The following is a 20,060-nucleotide window of genomic DNA, read 5'->3' as shown; positions in this document are numbered from 1 at the left end:
CTTTGAAGCTATAAATATCGCATAGCATAAGTATCGTACGTGGAGGTGGAAAAAAGTGGAGCAGACGTTCTGCTGACGTTTCCGCTCGCAGTACTGTTTTTGTTCAGCAACGGGATGACGGCGTTTAGCAATCTGGAGAATGCATGTTTGAAGTAGCATACTACTCCACCACCACCAACCAGCACCATCATCAAAGCGGTGCGAGATCTGCTGACAGGAAAACCTTCCCCAAGCTACCACTCAAGAGTCTTATTGACCTATTAAATCGGTTTTAACCTCTTGCGCGAAGTACTAGGATAAGATAAATGGAGATGTGTAGCGTTTAGAACGTTGATAAATTATTTCTACAACTTCGAAGCTACTTCTACAACTTCGAAGCTAACACCTCGTCGGTGATCGATTGCCGGTCAGTGTTTTGCATTGTTGGGAGTAACTTGCTCGACGTTAGCTCACAAAATCCAATTCCATTCTGTTTCAGTGTACAAGTGGAGTGGGATAATGTCAAATTAGAGGTAGCGCTTCCTACGCATCTAGAATCTGTCAAAAACTGTTCACTGAAAGTGATATTATACCCCAAACAGCTGATCATCCATCCCATATAGGGCGGAACCGAACGTAACGAAACGTATCAGGTTCCTCTCCGCATCTTGAACTCCCATTCTTGGAGATGCTGTTGTTGTTGTTGTGGGGGACCATTTCTTCAAGATCCCGTGTCTCGTCATGATGATACGCCCTTACGCACATACACTGTCGAGTAAATCGGCTGCTGGTTTTTCTGAGCAACCTGGCACCGGCGATGTACAAACTGTTTACATTCGATTCTTAACATCTAATTTATTTCATATTAATGGGTTGAAAACGAACATACCGTCATACCGTTCGCAGGTCATAACAACGTCTAATGCCTAGGTTTGTGCTGCTGGTGGCAGTCCTACGCGTGGATAAGGGGTAATGACTTATAATTGTTACACATCTCTGAAAGGGTTTGGGAATTGAAAATATCGTACCCTCCACGGACGATCAAGACAGCAACATACGGACGGAGCAAGTGTTTCCTGAAATGGATTTACGAACAGAAACCTGACACCTAGCTGTGTGAGTTGGAGTGATGCGATTGGAAATTGGTGCTACAGTGTAACAGAAGCTTCCGCTCATAATTCGATTGTACGTCTGTGTGCCTGTGATGTAGCGTATTTATGTTGCTACAACTCAATGCCCCTTGATCCGGGACGTAGCATTGAACCGGCTTATCAGCAAACAAACGGTTAAAGTGTGTGTCAACTGACAAGTAACTGGCGCATCTGTCAAATAGACAGTCAGTATTTTCAAACACACCGAGCACTGAGATCACTCGCATAATGTTTTGTAACATGAATGGCAATCAATGTTCAAGCCTGGACAATGTCCCAAACCCCGCCAGCTGCAAATAATCATCTTTAGTTATTGTGCAAAACAATCGCAATACCGCCTGGTGCTCTCACGACGAAGATGACGACCACGAGATGGACTCGGGACGGGGTTTGAGCAATGCTAATATTGTGCAGCACACATTCCCTATGTGCACCACAGTAGCAGCAACACCGGGAGAAAGAGGCTGGCATCCACTGAGCTAACAAAATTGCACTCCACTCTAACACAACACGAGCCGAGAATAGCAGATGTATAGCAGTGGCAAGAGGGCAGCAAGTGAGTGGGGGCAAGCATTTTCGGAAGGAAGCATAACGTCATGGGTCGAAAATAAACTGGAGCAACTGTTAGGAGGCAACGACAAAAACAAGCCCCCTAGATCCCGAACACCACACCGCCATCATAATGCTCTCGGCATTTGTTTTCGCTCGTTTTGTCGCGCTGTACCATGATTGCAAACTGCAATCATCGGGAGAGTGCATCGCGAGGCTGGTTTGTTGGTTGGGACTGAATGTGCGGGAGAAGATGCAATATCGCTCGACATGGAGCTGTGCAAGGGTTTTGCTATTAGCGTAAGCAAATGAGTTCGTGGGTGTAATGGGTTAGATTTCTATCGTGCGCCCGGGCACAGAGAGCTAGCCGTTCGTGAGGTTTTGGAGAGTGGCCGGAGAGAGCGCTTGTTGGTGACACAAATTGATCCATTTGTTGAGCCGTACACGACGGGTGCCTAAGCCGTTTACGCCTGCCGATCCAGACGAGATATGGGCAAACATAATTAATGTCGATTGGGAGTTGAGCTAATTAATACATTGCATCTAGCATCCTGTTAGACAGCTTACAACACAATGATAGAAATCCCACACGCACACGCGTGGTTCAGGAAATATCTTTAATTTAACCACAACGGCAAGTGAATGCCTGAAATTATGTGGCCAGCCTAGCACGGGACGCGAACAGTCGAGCACAATCAAACTCCAACTGTCCTAATTACGTACCCGACACTCGCCGCAAAGATGACGGAATAGAACTTATCACCGTTGAGCGACCGGAAAAGTTCACCGCGAAAGGTTAGCGCTACGTGTGTTAATCAGTTTTGTGTTGTACATTACAGCACCACACTGCCTTAGCCATATAAAATCAAAAGCAATATAACAAAAAAGCATGAAGCAAGACAACGAAGTCCAGTGATGTCAATGAAAATGTGTACATTCAGACAAACAGGCTAAAGAAAGTGCGGTCGCATTGTAAAACATGCTCACTGGCTGCTGATAAGCTCCGCTGGACAAAACATTCGCAGCAGCACCGAGGACAGCCGGAGAAGGACTTTCTGGTGGGCAACGATAGTGGGGAGGATTTCATTGCAGAACGATTTCAACGATGGCATGGAACACTAAGCTCCCACATGCGGGTCGAATCATCCTTTCGCTCGGTTTTGTGTAGATCACAGCTCGCTGGTCGAGGTCGAGAGCCGTCGCCGATAACCTTCCCGAGACCTCTTCATAAAACCTCAACTGGCTGGCGCACACACAACTATGTGGTTTCAGCGTTTTTTTTCTTTTGGGCAGTACAAATATTTGAAACCACACGATCCAAACATATGGTTTGCATGCGTTGCTATTTATTCTTGGACCGATGTAGTGAGGTGCAATTTTATGACTCGCTACGAAATATTTCCAAACGCATCGTGCAATAATAAACTCCAATTGCATGACGGGTGAGCAAATATTTTCTCACTACTACCGGCTCTAACTGCCCCCGCGGCAGGATGCACTCGATGGTTATGTGCTTTCCTTCGCCCCCCCCCCCCCCATAAACAACGGCGGAAAGATGGTGATGTCAGCGCGTACTCCCTTCGTCACACTCACATCCTCGCATCATCTGCAGGAATATCTCCGGGTTTTTGGTTATTCTGGCGTTGTAGAAGATGCAATCCCCCAGTTGCGATTGTAATGTAAACTGACCTCTTTGAGAGACTGGGGACGACGGTAGGCGACGCAATACGAATGAAATAACCCCACCAGAACCTGATGGCGACGAACTTTAATGAATGAATGCATAGATGCGCAAAGATCACTGATCTTTGCATGTTTAATCGAGTGCTGATAGGGCGTTGTAAAACAATCGTCGATTGAGTATGGCTCTGCTCGCCCACAAAATCTCCTCGATGCAGCAAAACAAATAAACAACCAGTAATGAGTTTTCCAAACTTTCCGCAAATCTTGACAAATTGATGCACTGCACCCGATGACGACAACGACGACGATGCAATCTTCAGACACATCGCCAGACAAACCAGAGTCCGGCATAGATTGTGCTACTTTGTTCGAAACGAGCTAAACGGAACCAGTCGACGGGGCAGTGTGAATGGCACCGGGATTAATGTAATTTCTGACACCGATGGCAAGAAGAAGATGGCACGCCATTTGCACGCATTAATTAATTGCCAACCTCTCGGCTGGATGACAAGGCAGGACGATGATCAGTGTGGAGCAAGACACGCAATATCTCACGCAACAAATGGTAGCACCAGATTGTCTGGCGTGATAGGGGGGCGCCTAGGCCTGCTTGCTGGTGTTGATCCAATTCTTCATTTGCCACGTGCCACAACCGTACGGATCAGTTGCGCTTACAGCGCTTAATCGCTCGGTAGGTAGGTTGTGGATGACGCGGAGAAAACAATGTCTTCATTATCGTGTTGTGCCACCAATTCAATTCCAGCCAATCTGGCTCAATTGGGCGAGTGATGTTACTATGCGGAAGTAGGAAGCGTCGCTTGACGAGCTAGGATAATGAATGGACCGTGGAGATGGAGGAGGGAGTGTTCTTTCTGTGCACTAGTTGGTCCACATCTTTTGAGTAAATCTGTGATCTCATGTGGCTCATAACTTCTTGCATCATTTTCGCTAAGAATGATTTGCTTCATTGGCTGAGCTAATTTAAAGCTTTGAAACTAAGCATTTCAACACTCATCCAAGACACACACACAGTGAGACTGTTAAACCGACACTGGCAGAGGCATCTACACCACCGATAACCTTTGCCCAATCTCTGTATCGCTTAGCGAACCGCGCACAAAACAAAAAAAATCATTCTCCCTCGGTCGCGCTGCCAATGCCAAATCTGGAAATAGCAGAACTAAGCTACTCCCCAGTACTCCACGAGAATCCAGAGTAAAAAAATAATTTAAAATAATTACAGCAACAAATGCTGGCCGCTGATAAAGCCAGCGCGGCGCGGCACCAACACTGAGGAGCAAATTGTGCGAGACGTGCGATTAAATTCATTCTTCCCTCATCCACCCTAATACTTCTTCTCCGATGACTTCTTCCGGGAGATGTTCGCTTGCTGCGCCAAAGTCCTGTGTATGCCCCGGGTTCGGTTATTCTATAATCAATGCCAGCGTCTTAGCGGTCCCGGGCCCTTGGTGCGCTACAGTTCGGATGCTTTAATTTCCACTTATCAAATTCCATGCTGTCGAGACGGCGTGCGAGCGCACATTCCTGCCATGCTACTGTGGCCAACCGCTTTAAACCATTTACGACGCGCTCCAATGAAATGAAACACCTCCGGGTCGTTTGTAAGCCCCTTTGAAGTGAGCTCGGTGAGCTAGGCTGAATGTTTGCAGCAGTTTTGCATCGTAGAATTCAAAGAAATGAAAAACTAACACCACCTCCTCGGGGTCTGAAGTGAAGAAGCACACACACCAAAAAGGGGTTTCGTTAGCACAAACGGACATGGACCCATGATGCTCCCAGTAGGATGGGATGGTCAATGTGGGAAAATGTTGCAACTATTTGCAGTGGACGCCGGTTCGGAGGGTATTGGATTCGTACAAACAAGCTTCGCTTTCGATAGAAAAAACCATTAGGTCCTTGATACGTCTTAGTCATCCCTTGGAAAAACGGGACCATTGATGTCACCGTTTATTTTAAGCCACTCCAGTAAGGCGAACAATCAAAACTGGCTAGAGTAGATATTCTTCATCCGCTAATGTTTGGATGTGAAGCTCTTAGACGACGACGATGACACTGGAAGAAACCGTCGTCACATTGTTGCGCAGCCTCGTTTGTAACATACTTTGTAAGCCGTCTTGGCGTATCCGACTTCCGGACGGAAGCGGGACACGACATCCGCGAGATTTCATGCTCCCGCCAACCAACCAACCAACCAACCCAAGCAGCTGTGCGGCTCGGGTACGGTGTTGTAAAGGCTAGCCGTTTCGCTTCTTATCACTGTTCGCACCCATTCCCCAGCTTTGCACGCTCCCCCACCCCCAGCTCCAAACGGTCAGCTCAAGCATCCCACTGGCACAGCATCCCACTGGCAGAACGGGACGGCAAGCGTTAAAAATAACACTTCAACTTTAACCTCATTACGCGAGCAGCGCTCACGATTACCGAGAATTGTGCGTTGGCACGACAGTTGGCTGTCGCTACTACACAGCCGGGGCCCCGGAAAGCCCGGGACCCATTGGCAAACGGGGCCGTTCACAGACTCGCCAACCGTTTCCCCGTTTGATAAGACACCCGTGATTCGTGGTGGTGGTGTGAAGCGCTGAATCGGATATTACTGAACACGATCGTGAGCGTTGGGTTGGAGTGGGGGTATGAGGATGGCAAAAAAAGGAATGAGTAAGGTTTTGGGGTGGAGTACATATGCTCCACAAGGGTGGTAATGGAGCGGAGGAGATCCAATTTCGTGGGTCAGAAATGATGAGAAAGCAAACCGTGTGCAGCAGCAGCAGAACGAGGTTGGCAAATAAAATTCCGGATAGGGATGGGACAGGATATGTGGAATAGATTTTCTTTTCTGACAGCTGGTGTTACAATCGTTTCGGAGAATATTGTAAGTTATGAAGTCGTATTTTGGGAAATCCTGAAACAATTATAATGTCTTTCTTACAGATTTTGACGACTAAAGATTTTTTTTTCGCCTTGCAGCCAAAAAGTGATAACAGAGTATGAGTATTAAGGGAAAGAAGAGAACAACGTGTAGCCCCTAATGGTGAAGTAACTAGGATCCAAAAATTTATACTCGTACCTTGGATTAGAAAACACTTCCATCTCAACACAATAACAACAGCAACGTAAATGGGGTGTACAAGACAATTGTAGCGCGAGATATTCACACTAAGTAATCTTTGTCTTTGCAAAACGAGTTAAGCGCAATTACGTTAACTTCATACAGGCTCTTTCTAGGGACATCTAGGGAGAGTACCACCACACATTTGATGCAGTGCGGCGAGACCCCGAGAATCGAACAACGGCCGACCTTCTCCAGAACCGTGGCGCCTACCATTAGACCACCATGCCGTAGACTAGATGACAAAGTAGGGCGGCAATATAAGCAGTCTACATCCATCCAACCAATGGGAAACAAAAAAGGGCGCTAATGCGTGCTTCAACAGCGAACTGGTACAGCGCGCGGAAATGTAATCTACACCAGCTTTCACATTTATTCCACCATACTTTAAACGAGCGCGAGGAAAACTGATAAATGCAAGCTGAAAATCTGTACCAACACGATTGAAACTATGTCAGCAATAATTTTCATATCATTATGTAAGAAATTTCAAGAAGATCTTGATTTTTGGCTTACTTTAATACTCTCATGACTAGTTCTTGCTATGAAATTATCCAACATTGTGTTGTAACATCAGTCAGTGATAGGAAGCTATCATTTTGTTCTAAACCAAATATGACATATCAAAGTGAAATTAGTAGCATCCAATGACTGCTTGTAACATATTCATCTTTCGTAAAATATAAATCCATTTCCTTTGCAATACAAGATAAACACAATAAAACAAACTGAACAAAAGAAATCTTAAAAATCAGTTTAAGGAATAATGCTCTAAATTGCAGACAGAAAGACTTTCCTTTGGCATGAATAATACATATATTAAATAGGAAATAAATCTTTAACAAATGAAACATACCGCTGCCGTTGATGGCTGTATTATCAGAAGCACCGAAGTGACGAAAAGCGCCACACCGCGCGTCACCGACCCAGCAGAGCTTCGGCGCCTCCGTTGGACGATGTCCTTACGTTCCAGACCCCCCGTGAGCGTGGGGTCCGCGGGCCACAGCATGGCTCTCCGTTTTTGTGCCGACGAGCACACTATTCACCCGCGGTTCGATTTTATTCTATTTTGCAACGACGACTACTGTCCCAAACGTCGGAAGCTTCGGCCGCACATGCACACGCGATCTGTCAAATAGTTGCTTGAAATGATTCCTTCCAACGAGGGCGAAGGATCAACAGCAACACTGTAGGAATGTGGCTGGGAATGCTCTCTCCACACACACACACACACGTACACACACGCACGACACTCTCACTTAGGGGGGCAATATTTCCAAGTTCAAATGCTTGTCGCGTGAGCCCAGAGCGCTCCGCTCCGAGCCACGAAGAAAGCCTGGCTGGCTGGCGGTCGCTGGAAAATTACAACCACCTCGCGCGGCAGCAACACCCCGACGAGGCGCTTTATGGTGCGCACACGGACACGAACGGGCGACAAACGACGCCTCGATCCAACAGCAAACACACGCGCGCGCGCTCCGATCGAATGTTCTGAACGTTCGAATCGCTACTAACGGGCCCGGTCCGGGCGGTAACATTTTCTTGCCATCTTGCCGGCTCAGCCCCGTCCCGGTCCGGTGCCGCAAGTGTCCCGCTGCAGGCCGCGCGCGCACAACCGCGACCCGAGCGCGACCCGAGCACGGCCCGAGTACGACCCTCACCGGTTCGGGCGTGCGAGTGCGGCTCCGGCCAGTGCCAAGAGCTCGAGAAAATTGCCGAGATCGTCTGGTAGTCAGTACACTGTGGACGATCGGACGCGCTGGATCGGTAGCTGTGGTAGCCGTCAAACTGCTGCGCCCTGGTGTGGTGGTCCCGACCCGTAGGCACTTTGGACAATTGTTCCAACTCCACACACACACACACATACCCACATTATTCCCTCCGACTTAGCCTTAGTGTTTGCTGCGGTGTGAGGGGAGTTACCGACGTACTCGGTGTAGATCGTCTCCGGGACTCCACAGACCCACAGTTGGCAGGCTTCTTGGGTTGGGAGTTTCGTGAGCGGTGAAAGGGGCCCAGTAGTGTTCGGGGGTTTCGGGCAAGATTTTTGCCTTCTTGCCGTCGCCGCGCAGAACCGAAGAAGGAATTGAGTGATCTTGCAGTCGGGTTGTGCCAGCCAACCATCCGGAAGAGGGGCAAGAATACGCAGTGATACTCGTCGTAGTGAAACCCAGTGATTTAGGTGTTGTGTGATCTTTGTTGGAAGTGATTTCTCAGAGCGATCTTCTGGGTTATGTGCCTGGAGTTGATATGTGTAAATTTTCAGACATTTAAGATCTGCGGAGTTTTGAGCAAGAATTTATCGCATTTCAGACAGATCTATCACTTGTTAATTTTGCATTTATATGTTTCTCACTAATCCGTCCAAGCAACATTTTTGGAAAAATCTCCATCTCTCTCTTGCTTGAATTTCTTGGATTATTCAATTATTTGCACGTTTTTCACAGAAAACTGTAGATACGCGACTTTGTGACTTTGAGAGAAGCGAGATTTGTGATTCGCTAGAGTTCTGGTGAATAATGGAATATCTTTAGAATATTTTTCAGAATCGTATAATTGTTAAACCCAGCCCAGGCTTTATTCTTAATGATCTAATCTTTTCCGTGATTATTATCTAATTTATTGTACAACTTAATTTCTCATCCCCAAAGTGATTCCAGTGTTCAATTTCGCTCGAATTTTCTCACCACGGAAAATACGGAGTAGATAAGCAAGAATCGAAACGACTACTAAAACCAAATAATACATTGTGATATATTGACCGATCGTGTCTGTTATGCAAAGCAAGCGTGAGATAGAAAGTGTTTATGTGTATGTGTGTCTGTCTGGAAGTGTGAACAACGGCAAAACAGTGTAATTTTTTGTAGCAAAATCGAAAGTGTTTGAGAAAAAAAAGAATAAGATCTGCTACGTTCGCACTGCAGCCTGTAAAGTGAAAATAAGGCTTGACCCAACAACAACAAGTGCGCATCCCAGTCGCGAAGTGGTCCCCGCACGGTGCTGATCAGTACGATCCCGCGTGCCATCTACAAGCCAAGCTGGCTAATACTCGCTGCTAGTCGTCCCTCTGCTACATCGGCCCTGCCTCGTAGGGCTGTGCGGTCAGGGCCACCATCACAATGGGGACCCGAATAAAATGGTAAGCGTAAGAGCTGATGTCACACTAACACGTACGAGAACGAGCAGCGCCCTGTTGGTTACCACGCTGACCAGAACCGTCGCAGCATATCCCTGCGCGTCTTACGTTACGTACGGCCTCCTGCTGCTTCTTTCTTTCCCAAAACCATTCCCTGACCGTCCCCCGGTCGGATTACGCTGAGTGGGTCAAATGAGTGGAATAGTCCCGGGCGTGCTAGTATTCCCCCCTCCTTGTCCTGTCCTATTTCTGCATACTCCCGTCGGTTGCCACGGCACTACAGATAACTCTGCTGATGGAACCGAAAAGGAGGAGCGCACCGACTGCCCTTTTTACGGCGGCTCTTCTGGACTGGAAGAATGTAGCTTTTATTAATTTGCTTGTTGTGGCAAAATTATCGTCAACATGCGGCAAGAGAGCGAAACTGTTTTTCTAACAGTGGGGTATTCACTTTGGTTTTAAAACATATCATATAATCATGAGCTGTCTGGTTTTTGCTTGCAAACTAACATGTTGTTGTGCAGCTTTGGTTAAATAAAATACAAACCAGTGTTTCCAAAGAAACGCTGAAAACGGGTAAAAAGCGACGGTACATTTCATGATGCATTGGTAAAGAAAGTATGTTTGCACAAACATTTGATTGATCGACCAAAAACACACATTTCATGTTTAACATTCCTTTACAAATAGCTCAAACAGTGCCATTTCCATCTATTGGATGATTGTTGGGGATGATTTCGTACAAACTTCTGGAAAATTACTTTCTATGCCCTAGGACCTTGAGTTTCCAGGCAAATACGGCTATTTACAATGACGAACGAGTATCGATTCCAGGTTTCAAGATGCATTAGTACAGTTTTGGGCTAAATCACCTACTACAGATGATCATACAGAGTTAGAAAACTGCCATGGAACTAAAATAACATGCACGAAAGTTACGGAGTCGATGTCATATATTTTAAGGTCAAGTAGGTTCCGGTGAGAAAAGTAAAAAAAAAAACAATCATTCGAAAGTACTGGGTCCGTGTTGGCTACAGATTCATAATCAATAAAACCATAGTTCAGGAAAAAAATCCTAAGCTAAAAAAATCCTAACTAATCTGTCTGAATGCAGATGACTTATAGAAAAATGGATTCAATCAGCCTATTTCAGTAGCCTCTAAATTAGTTATTAGAATAGAAAAGAAAGTCAGTTCAGTTAGAGTTAGAATTTTAATAATTTGGTTGTTATTTCTGAGACGTTTGTAATGTTTCTTTATGTCATAGAAACGCTCAATATGTCTATAAACAATATGGCTAAAACAAAATATCACAGTTTTTCAATTGAATGACTTTTGCCCGTTTTACCCGTACTTGAAGTTATTTACTATCGTAGATAAGGATTTTGGACAAAACATTATTATTAATATTACATGTTGCACAGAACATGCTGAGTTTGGTACTAGAATGCTTTAGTTAATTCATAAGTACCAAGCCATAACCTATTTAGAGATCGTCTCCTTCTTTTTTGACAATTTGAACCAATTTTTTACTCAAAATGCCCGCAACTTGGATGTTAGATTTTTGAACCGACTAATAAAATTACCCTACTCCAAGATCAGAAGATAGGAAAAGTTTTGTATATTGGATTTTTGCATAATCTATTATGTATCAAACCCAATTCCCCTTAGAGAACTCGTTATATTAAAGATTTTAATAAACAATAAACTGACTTAATATTACGCCCTACACTGATGACTACCCTAAGACCTTGAAGAGTCATAAGAAATAGGCCAAACTGGGACATACGCAATTTACCTATCCTAAATTAATCTGTCACCACGACCACTGTCCCAAGACCACCCGCCCACTATTTGCCGACGGTCAATGAACTGTTGTCGCTTTTCTTTTATCGAATTCTGCACACACGCGATCGGTCATCCGATCCTGTACATGAAAAAAAAACCTAACGTCCAGAGCATAGCATATCTCGACGTCACTTCCTGAAGTAGTCGCTACTGCCGACTCAGAAAAAAGAAGTACGAAAAAAGATTGCCTCTCGGACACTGTTCCTCCGCGTTGGCGTTGCGTCACATCCCGCGAGCATGAGCACGAAGGAAAAGGCTATCAGGAAAGGGCCCTGGCGCACCGATAAGCCGCCGACGAGTCCGGCCTGCGAGCACATGCGAGCCCAAGCCCGCCATACCCGTAGGAGCGAGCGTGTTTCAGTTTTTAGCGCTGCTCGACTCTGATAATGGCGGCGCACATCGGCCGGTTATGAATGAGAGCCGCTCGTCAGCTCGGTTGGCGGCTCTGACCATCGCTTCACGTCTTGTAAAACAGCGTCTTTTTTTGACAGCCGCTTCACACCCATGATCAATTGATGCTGATGCTTTCTCTTCTCCACGTTTGCAGGTTAGTCACTACCTCGCTGGTAGTTTGGTTCGGACAACAGACGTACGCGGTAAGTTTGGGCTGGCAGTCAGACGATCGACCGGTTCGTCTGAACGTAATATCTGTTCTTTGCGTTTCCCGCCTTTCATTCCACAGCAATTCTGGGCGTCCAGCAACAACAATGACAACTCCGGCGTCGGACTGTTTAAGCGACAGGAGCAGGAATATCCACGACAGCTAGCGCCACAGATCGACCCGAGCTACAGCATAATGGACACGGCCAGCGGACCACAGGGACCACCGGGCAAGAACTGCACCTCCGGCGGCTGCTGCTTGCCGAAATGTTTCGCTGAGAAGGGCAACCGCGGCCTGCCCGGACCGATGGGGCTGAAGGGTGCGAAGGGTGTGCGCGGGTTCCCCGGGTCGGAGGGTTTGCCGGGCGAGAAGGGCACCAAGGGCGAGCCGGGCCCGGTCGGGCTGCAGGGCCCGAAGGGCGACCGGGGCCGGGACGGTTTGCCCGGCTACCCGGGCATCCCCGGCACGAACGGTGTGCCGGGTGTGCCGGGAGCACCCGGTCTGGCCGGTCGGGACGGTTGCAACGGCACGGACGGTCTGCCCGGTTTGTCCGGGCTGCCGGGAAATCCGGGCCCCCGCGGTTACGCCGGCATCCCCGGCACAAAGGGCGAGAAGGGTGAGCCGGCGCGGCATCCGGAGAACTACAACAAGGGCCAGAAGGGCGAGCCGGGCAACGATGGACTGGAAGGACTGCCGGGGCCGCAGGGCGAGGTAGGACCGCGCGGTTTCCCCGGCCGACCCGGCGAAAAGGGTGTCCCCGGTACGCCCGGTGTGCGGGGCGAGCGGGGCGACAAAGGCGTGTGCATCAAGGGCGAGAAGGGCCAGAAGGGCGCGAAGGGCGAGGAGGTGTACGGCGCCACGGGCACGACGACGACGACCGGACCGAAGGGCGAGAAGGGCGACCGCGGCGAGCCGGGCGAACCGGGCCGATCCGGCGAGAAGGGACAGGCCGGCGACCGGGGGCAGGTGGGCGAGCGAGGCCACAAGGGCGAGAAGGGTTTGCCTGGACAGCCGGGCCCGCGAGTAAGTAGAGAATGACGGCGCTAGCGCCATCTGGCGATCGGTACGGGTACTAACACACACACACACAACTTCTTTTGCGTGCTGCACATTGCCTACATCTAGGGGCGCGACGGTAACTTTGGACCGGTGGGCCTGCCCGGCCAGAAGGGTGACCGCGGCTCGGAAGGACTGCACGGACTGAAGGGCCAGAGCGGACCGAAGGGTGAGCCGGGCCGGGACGGCATTCCGGGCCAGCCCGGTATTGCTGGGCCGGCCGGTGCGCCCGGCGGCGGCGAAGGACGACCCGGCGCGCCCGGTCCGAAGGGACCGCGCGGCTACGAAGGACCGCAGGGCCCGAAGGGCATGGACGGATTCGACGGAGAAAAGGGCGAGCGGGGACAGATGGGTCCGAAGGGCGGCCAGGGTGTGCCTGGCCGGCCCGGTCCCGAAGGTATGCCGGGCGACAAGGGCGACAAAGGCGAGTCGGGATCGGTCGGTATGCCGGGGCCGCAGGGCCCGCGCGGCTACCCTGGCCAGCCCGGACCCGAGGGTCTGCGCGGTGAGCCGGGTCAGCCGGGCTATGGCATTCCCGGACAGAAGGGTAACGCCGGTATGGCTGGGTAAGTGGAATATCTTGTGCGTTTACACTTGGGAAGATGGGTTACTCTAACTCAGATTAGAGGACTCAGGACTCAAATTCAGATTCGCGAATCAGAATGAATTTTCAAAATTATTATTTCACCTCAAATCTCAATCTTACAGATTCGTGGATCTTCAAAAATTAATTTAAATTAATTTTATTAAATTAAATTAATCTCAAGATTGAGTTTGGCTGTCAAAAGTTAATAGGCGCAATATGATTTTTCAAACTGACTAAGTGTTTTTCAGCCGACTTGCTGCAAATTTAACTATGCATTTGAGGTTATTTAATTGTAATCAATGCTTGTATGCGTTTTAGCGTTATATTTATCAAACACAACACAAATATTGTAAATAATGAGGATTTTCTGTGCAAAAAGCTACGAGCACTAGCGCATCCTCAGAAAATCCTCATTTTTACAATAAATACGAAATATGTCATACATATTATAGTAAAACGCATTATAGCATTGATTTCAATCCCAAATTTTCAAAATCCATGATTGTATTCGCAAAACGATGCGAAAGGTCTCTGAAAAAACACCTTGTGTGTTTGAAAAATCATATTGCGCCTGTAAAAATAGCATTGGTGCGGAAAAAAAAACTTTTGACAGCTAAACTGAATCTTGAGCATCTGAAATAGTTTTGAAGACATTCGATTCAGGCTTGTAAAACCCTGTATCCCTTTTATTTGTGCATAGTGGTTTCATGATGTATCCAATCTTGTATCCGTATCTGTAGATTCCTACAGCAACGTTCAAACATAGATCACATGGTTAAATACTAAATCTTTTATCTCGTTCTTTTGAACTTTTCATTGAAGATTCGGGAATCTTTTGAGGCCCATATAAATAATTAAAGATTTCATTGATTTCAGAAGCTTATTGTATCTTTAAAGACTTGATACAAGATTAAATGTTCATCTTCGGAAATTCATAGATTCAAGAAATTTGTGAAGCAGATCTCTAATTTACAAACAAACCATATTTAATCCGTAATGTTCACTTCCACTTCAGATTCCCCGGACTGAAGGGACAGAAAGGCGAGCGTGGCTTCAAGGGTGTGATGGGTACGCCCGGTGACGCAAAGGAAGGACGCCCGGGAGCGCCAGGACTACCAGGACGTGATGGCGAAAAGGGCGAACCCGGCCGTCCGGGACTCCCCGGAGCGAAGGGCGAGCGCGGTCTTAAGGGAGAGCTCGGTGGACGCTGTACGGACTGCCGGCCCGGAATGAAGGGCGACAAAGGCGAACGCGGTTATGCCGGCGAACCAGGCCGCCCGGGAGCGAGCGGTGTGCCAGGCGAACGAGGATACCCCGGTATGCCGGGCGAGGACGGAACACCAGGACTGCGCGGAGAACCAGGCCCCAAGGGAGAGCCGGGTCTGCTCGGTCCCCCGGGCCCATCGGGAGAGCCGGGTCGCGATGCCGAAATTCCAATGGATCAGCTGAAACCCATCAAGGGCGACAAGGGCGAAAAGGGGGAAAATGGCCTGATGGGCATCAAGGGCGAGAAAGGATTCCCCGGACCGGTCGGACCGGAGGGCAAGATGGGACTGCGCGGCATGAAGGGCGACAAGGGACGACCGGGCGAGGCGGGCATTGACGGAGCGCCCGGCGCGCCGGGCAAGGACGGTCTGCCCGGCCGGCACGGACAAACGGTCAAGGGTGAACCGGGGCTGAAGGGTAACGTAGGCTACTCGGGCGACAAGGGCGACAAGGGCTACTCCGGGCTGAAGGGTGAGCCGGGCCGGTGCGCCAGCATTCCGCCGAACCTCGAGGAAGCGATCCGTGGACCGCCAGGCACGCAGGGCGAGAAGGGCGCCCCCGGCATTCAGGGAATTCGCGGCGACAAGGGCGAAATGGGCGAGCAGGGACGAACGGGCATGCAGGGTAATGCTGGGCCGCCGGGAGCACCCGGGCCGGTAGGACCGCGCGGACTGACGGGACTGCGGGGCGAAAAGGGTAATACGGGACCGCTGGGACCACCGGGTGCGCCTGGCCGCGACGGTATGCCCGGAGCACCGGGACTGCCCGGCTCGAAGGGTGGCAAGGGTGATCCGGGTCTATCGATGGTGGGTCCGCCCGGCCCGAAGGGTAACCCGGGCCTGCGAGGACCGAAGGGCGATCGGGGCGGCATGGGCGATCGGGGCGATCCGGGACAACCCGGCTCCGTGGGCTATCCGGGCGAAAAGGGCGATTTGGGCATTCCAGGACAGCCTGGCTTCCCGGGCGAAGTGGGACCGAAAGGTGAGCCAGGACCGAAGGGACCGGCGGGACATCCGGGCGCACCGGGCCGACCCGGTATGGACGGTGTGAAGGGTTTGGCCGGTCTGAAGGGTGACGTTGGCGCACCGGGCGTGATCGGCCTGCCCGGCCAGAAGGGCGAAATGGGCCAGGCGGGTAACGATGGGCTGAAGGGCTTCCAAGGTCGTAAGGGAATGATGGGAGCGCCGGGCATTCAGGGCGTACGAGGACCGCAGGGCGCGAAGGGCGAACCAGGCGAAAAGGGCGATCGGGGCGAAATCGGCATGAAGGGACTGATGGGTCAGACGGGCCCGCCCGGTATGCTCGGACCGAAGGGAGACAAGGGTCTGGCCGGGCTGCCGGGACCGGCCTGTCTGCCCGGACTGTCGGGCGAAAAGGGCGACAAGGGATACACTGGACCGGAGGGACCGCCGGGCGAACCGGGTGCCGCGTCGGAGAAGGGCCAGAAGGGTGAGCCGGGCGTACCGGGACTGCGCGGTAACGACGGACTGCCCGGGCTGGAGGGACCGTCCGGACCGAAGGGTGATGCCGGCGTGCCCGGCTACGGTCGACCTGGGCCGCAGGGCGAAAAGGGTGACGTTGGCCTGACGGGTATCAATGGGCTGCCGGGCTTGAACGGGGTGAAGGGCGACATGGGCGTCCCTGGATTCCCGGGCGTGAAGGGCGACAAGGGTACGACCGGATTGCCGGGTGTGCCTGGTGCACCGTGCATGGACGGACTGCCCGGAGCGGAAGGTCCCGCTGGTCCGCGCGGATACGACGGCGAGAAGGGCTTCAAGGGCGAACCGGGCCGCATCGGCGAGCGGGGCGAACTTGGCGAAAAGGGTGACCAGGGACTAATGGGACCGGTGGGGCTGATGGGACGCAAGGGCGACCGTGGTGTGCCGGGTTCACCCGGTCTGCCAGCTACGGCGGCCGCCATCAAGGGCGACAAGGGTGAACCGGGCTTCCCGGGTGCGATCGGACGCCCGGGCAAGGTCGGTGCGCCGGGCCTGCCGGGCGACATGGGCACCAAGGGCGAGATGGGCATCCAGGGGCTGCCCGGACTGCCCGGACCGGCCGGACTGAACGGGCTGCCGGGCATGAAGGGCGACATGGGACCGATGGGCGAAAAGGGCGACTCCTGTCCGGTGGTGAAGGGCGAAAAGGGTCTGCCGGGCCGGCCGGGCAAGATGGGCCGCGACGGGCCGCCCGGCCTGCTGGGCGAAAAGGGCGACAAAGGACTGTCTGGCCTGCCCGGACCGATGGGACCGCCCGGACCGCCCGGCCCGCTTGGCCGGCAGGGCGAAAAGGGTGACCGAGGCGATTCCGGTTTGATGGGCCGCCCCGGCAAGGACGGACTGCCCGGACCGCAGGGCCAGCGAGGGCTGCCGGGACCGCAGGGCGAAAAGGGCGACCAGGGGCCGCCAGGGTTTATCGGACCGAAGGGCGAGCGGGGCGAACGGGGCCGGGACGGAATGAACGGGCTGAACGGGCCGCAGGGACTGAAGGGTGACCGGGGCATGCCGGGACTGGAGGGCGTGGCCGGTCTGCCCGGTATGGTGGGCGAGAAGGGTGACCGCGGTCTGCCCGGTATGGCCGGCCTGAACGGTGCGCCGGGCGAGAAGGGCCAGAAGGGTGAGACGCCACAGCTGCCCCCGCAGCGCAAGGGACCGCCCGGACCGCCCGGATTCAACGGACCGAAGGGTGACAAGGGCATGCCAGGGTTGGCCGGACCGGCCGGCATTCCGGGCGCTCCCGGTGCGCCGGGCGAGATGGGACTGCGCGGATTCGAGGGCGCGCGCGGCCTGCAGGGACTGCGCGGTGACGTTGGACCCGAGGGACGGCCCGGACGCGACGGTGCGCCGGGTCTGCCCGGGCCGAAGGGTGAGCCGGGACGGGACTGCGAGTCGGCACCGTACTACACCGGCATCCTGCTGGTGCGGCACAGCCAGTCGGACGAGGTGCCGATGTGCGAGCCGGGCCATCTGAAGCTGTGGGACGGCTACTCGCTGCTGTACGTCGACGGCAATGACTATCCGCACAACCAGGACCTCGGTTCGGCCGGTTCCTGCGTGCGCAAGTTCTCCACGCTGCCCGTGTTGGCCTGCGGACAGAACAACATCTGCAACTACGCGTCACGCAACGATCGGACATTCTGGCTGTCGACGTCCGCGCCGATTCCGATGATGCCGGTGACCGAGAACGAGATGCGCCCGTACATCTCGCGGTGCACGGTCTGTGAGGCACCGACCAACGTGATCGCGGTGCACAGCCAGACGCTCCATATTCCGGAATGTCCGAACGGATGGGACGGCCTATGGATTGGCTACAGTTTCCTAATGGTAAGTACAAAAACGGTACTCTGTTCTTTAACATGATCAAACTTTTCATCATTTCATGCTCACCTTCTCTCTCTCTATCTCCATCTTGCAGCACACTGCCGTCGGCCACGGTGGCGGTGGCCAGTCACTGTCCGGGCCGGGCTCGTGCCTGGAGGACTTCCGCGCCACACCGTTCATTGAGTGTAACGGTGGCAAGGGCCACTGCCATTACTACGAAACGCAAACCTCCTTCTGGCTGGTTTCGCTCGAGGACCACCAGCAGTTCCAGCGGCCGGAGCAGCAAACGCTCAAGGCCGGCAACCTGCTTAGCCGAGTATCTCGGTGCCAGGTGTGCATCCGCCGCTGAGCTGCCGAGTAGGATTAGGATTTGGTCGTCTCTTTTTGTACCTCCCCTTCTCCTCTCTCCTTCAAAATCTTTTTTTCCCCTTTTCCCTTGGGACCACGGGACGGGCGTTGCGGTGCCACTCAGCTTCGGGGGTTCACAGTGCTTACGAATTCAAATTTCCGTTTCCCGACACTTGACGTTGTCCACACCATTGCCTTTCACAAATGCCTGGGGCCTTACTCAACAACAGAACAAGATTTCACGCACACAGTAACACTATCCGGGAGCGGGTTGAAATGAACGAATTGATGGGAAGCTCGCGGATTAAATTATTTGCAACGAAGAAAAGCAAAAACTACCAAAAACACAAACGAACGCCCGCGCATGCATTTAGCAGATACTGTAGGACGCAAAACAACCAAATATCAAAGTAACCAGAGGTAACAGAGGGTCAATACCAACAAGAGAGCGATAAACGCACATTGAACACATTGACAGAAAGTGTACAAGTGTCCGTTAAAACGTTAACTATTAATTGCCATACTTCCTTCGCTAAAGGTAGAAAAGTTTCCGTACCATCAGAAAGGGTTTAGCCTGTCTATATGTGTTTGTAGTATACAGCGTTTTCCATAATCTTCCCATTTTCCAATAGCTCTTTAACTCACCCATGTGTATTTGTGTTTTTTACGATCTAGGAATGTTCCAATAATGTGATTCCGTAGATAGCCAAAAGAAAGTAACGCCAAAACTGCCACCGCTAAGCAACCTTCCATGGAAGCATTTTCCTTTCTCCTACCTACTCCCTCCCCCCCTCCTTCCTATACTCAACCACTGTCTAGGGTAGTGATGAGGCGCGTTCAAATACATAAGTTCCAGTGTGCCATGCAATTAGAAGAAGAATTAGGAGAAAACAAACAAACGCCCGCTTTACCATGGGAAGCCTGGCAGTTGAAAAAGGTCTTTCCAAACGAAAAAAAAGAGAACAAACTACTAACCCGAACCATGATATCCATGACATGTTCTGTTTTTCCTCCAACCTTCCCTATCTAATTACTTTTGTAACCGAAGCGAATAAACAAAATTACCATTTCAAATTGACACCCAACACAGTCACTGCTGCTGCTTCTGCCCGCAAGATTCAGCCACTGCCATCGCTCTGTGTGCTTTCAGCAGTGAAACTCGGTAAACAAACAAAAAAAAACAACGGAAAAGTTGATCCCTTTCTGCCCCTACCGTTTCGAGTAGTAGTTTTGTTTTAATATTATATGGCGCTATAAATGTAACAGTAACAGAAAAGCGATAAGAAATGTGAAATAAACGTCTTACCATTAGAAATCCTGCCGGGTCGATCGTTGTTGATCATTATGGTTTCCGCTTGCACCGTCTGCACCGTCAACAGAAGCGCTGGGAAGATTTGTAATGCCATTCCAG

General features: G+C 51.2%; 2 protein-coding genes across 2 annotated transcripts in view; one reads left to right on the top strand and one right to left on the bottom strand.

Annotated features, from left to right (window-relative positions):
• LOC120959038 (collagen alpha-1(III) chain) overlaps nucleotides 1–8,022 on the bottom strand; it is a 29,675-nt gene extending 21,653 nt beyond the window's left edge. The window contains exon 1 of the mRNA XM_040382165.2: nucleotides 7,346–8,022. Within this exon, the coding sequence (XP_040238099.2) occupies nucleotides 7,346–7,498 (153 nt within the window). The 5' untranslated portion in view covers nucleotides 7,499–8,022. The remainder of the gene's footprint in view (nucleotides 1–7,345) is intronic.
• Nucleotides 8,023–8,197: 175 nt separating this feature from the next.
• LOC120955284 (collagen alpha-1(IV) chain) lies at nucleotides 8,198–19,964 on the top strand. Its single transcript, XM_040376004.2, has 7 exons — nucleotides 8,198–8,308; nucleotides 9,141–9,628; nucleotides 12,020–12,068; nucleotides 12,155–13,096; nucleotides 13,199–13,695; nucleotides 14,731–18,304; nucleotides 18,396–19,964. The coding sequence occupies exons 2-7, from the start codon at nucleotides 9,609–9,611 to the stop codon at nucleotides 18,648–18,650; spliced, it is 5,337 nt and encodes a 1,778-aa protein (XP_040231938.1). The 5' UTR covers nucleotides 8,198–8,308; nucleotides 9,141–9,608; the 3' UTR covers nucleotides 18,651–19,964.
• Nucleotides 19,965–20,060: the final 96 nt, after the last annotated feature.

This window comes from Anopheles coluzzii, chromosome 3 (genome assembly GCF_943734685.1).
Source record: "Anopheles coluzzii chromosome 3, AcolN3, whole genome shotgun sequence".
NCBI classification, from domain to species: domain Eukaryota; kingdom Metazoa; phylum Arthropoda; class Insecta; order Diptera; family Culicidae; genus Anopheles; species Anopheles coluzzii.
The sequence above is the reverse complement of the archived record's forward strand: the minus strand, read 5'-3'. Positions and strand labels throughout refer to the sequence as shown.

Excerpts from the sequence above, each read along its gene's own strand:
- LOC120955284 (XM_040376004.2), top strand. The coding sequence starts at position 9,609 with ATGGGGACCCGAATAAAATG. Across the intron at positions 12,069-12,154 it reads TCGGACAACAGACGTACGCG|CAATTCTGGGCGTCCAGCAA; the intron begins GTAAGTTTGGGC and ends TTCATTCCACAG. Across the intron at positions 18,305-18,395 it reads TTGGCTACAGTTTCCTAATG|CACACTGCCGTCGGCCACGG; the intron begins GTAAGTACAAAA and ends TCCATCTTGCAG.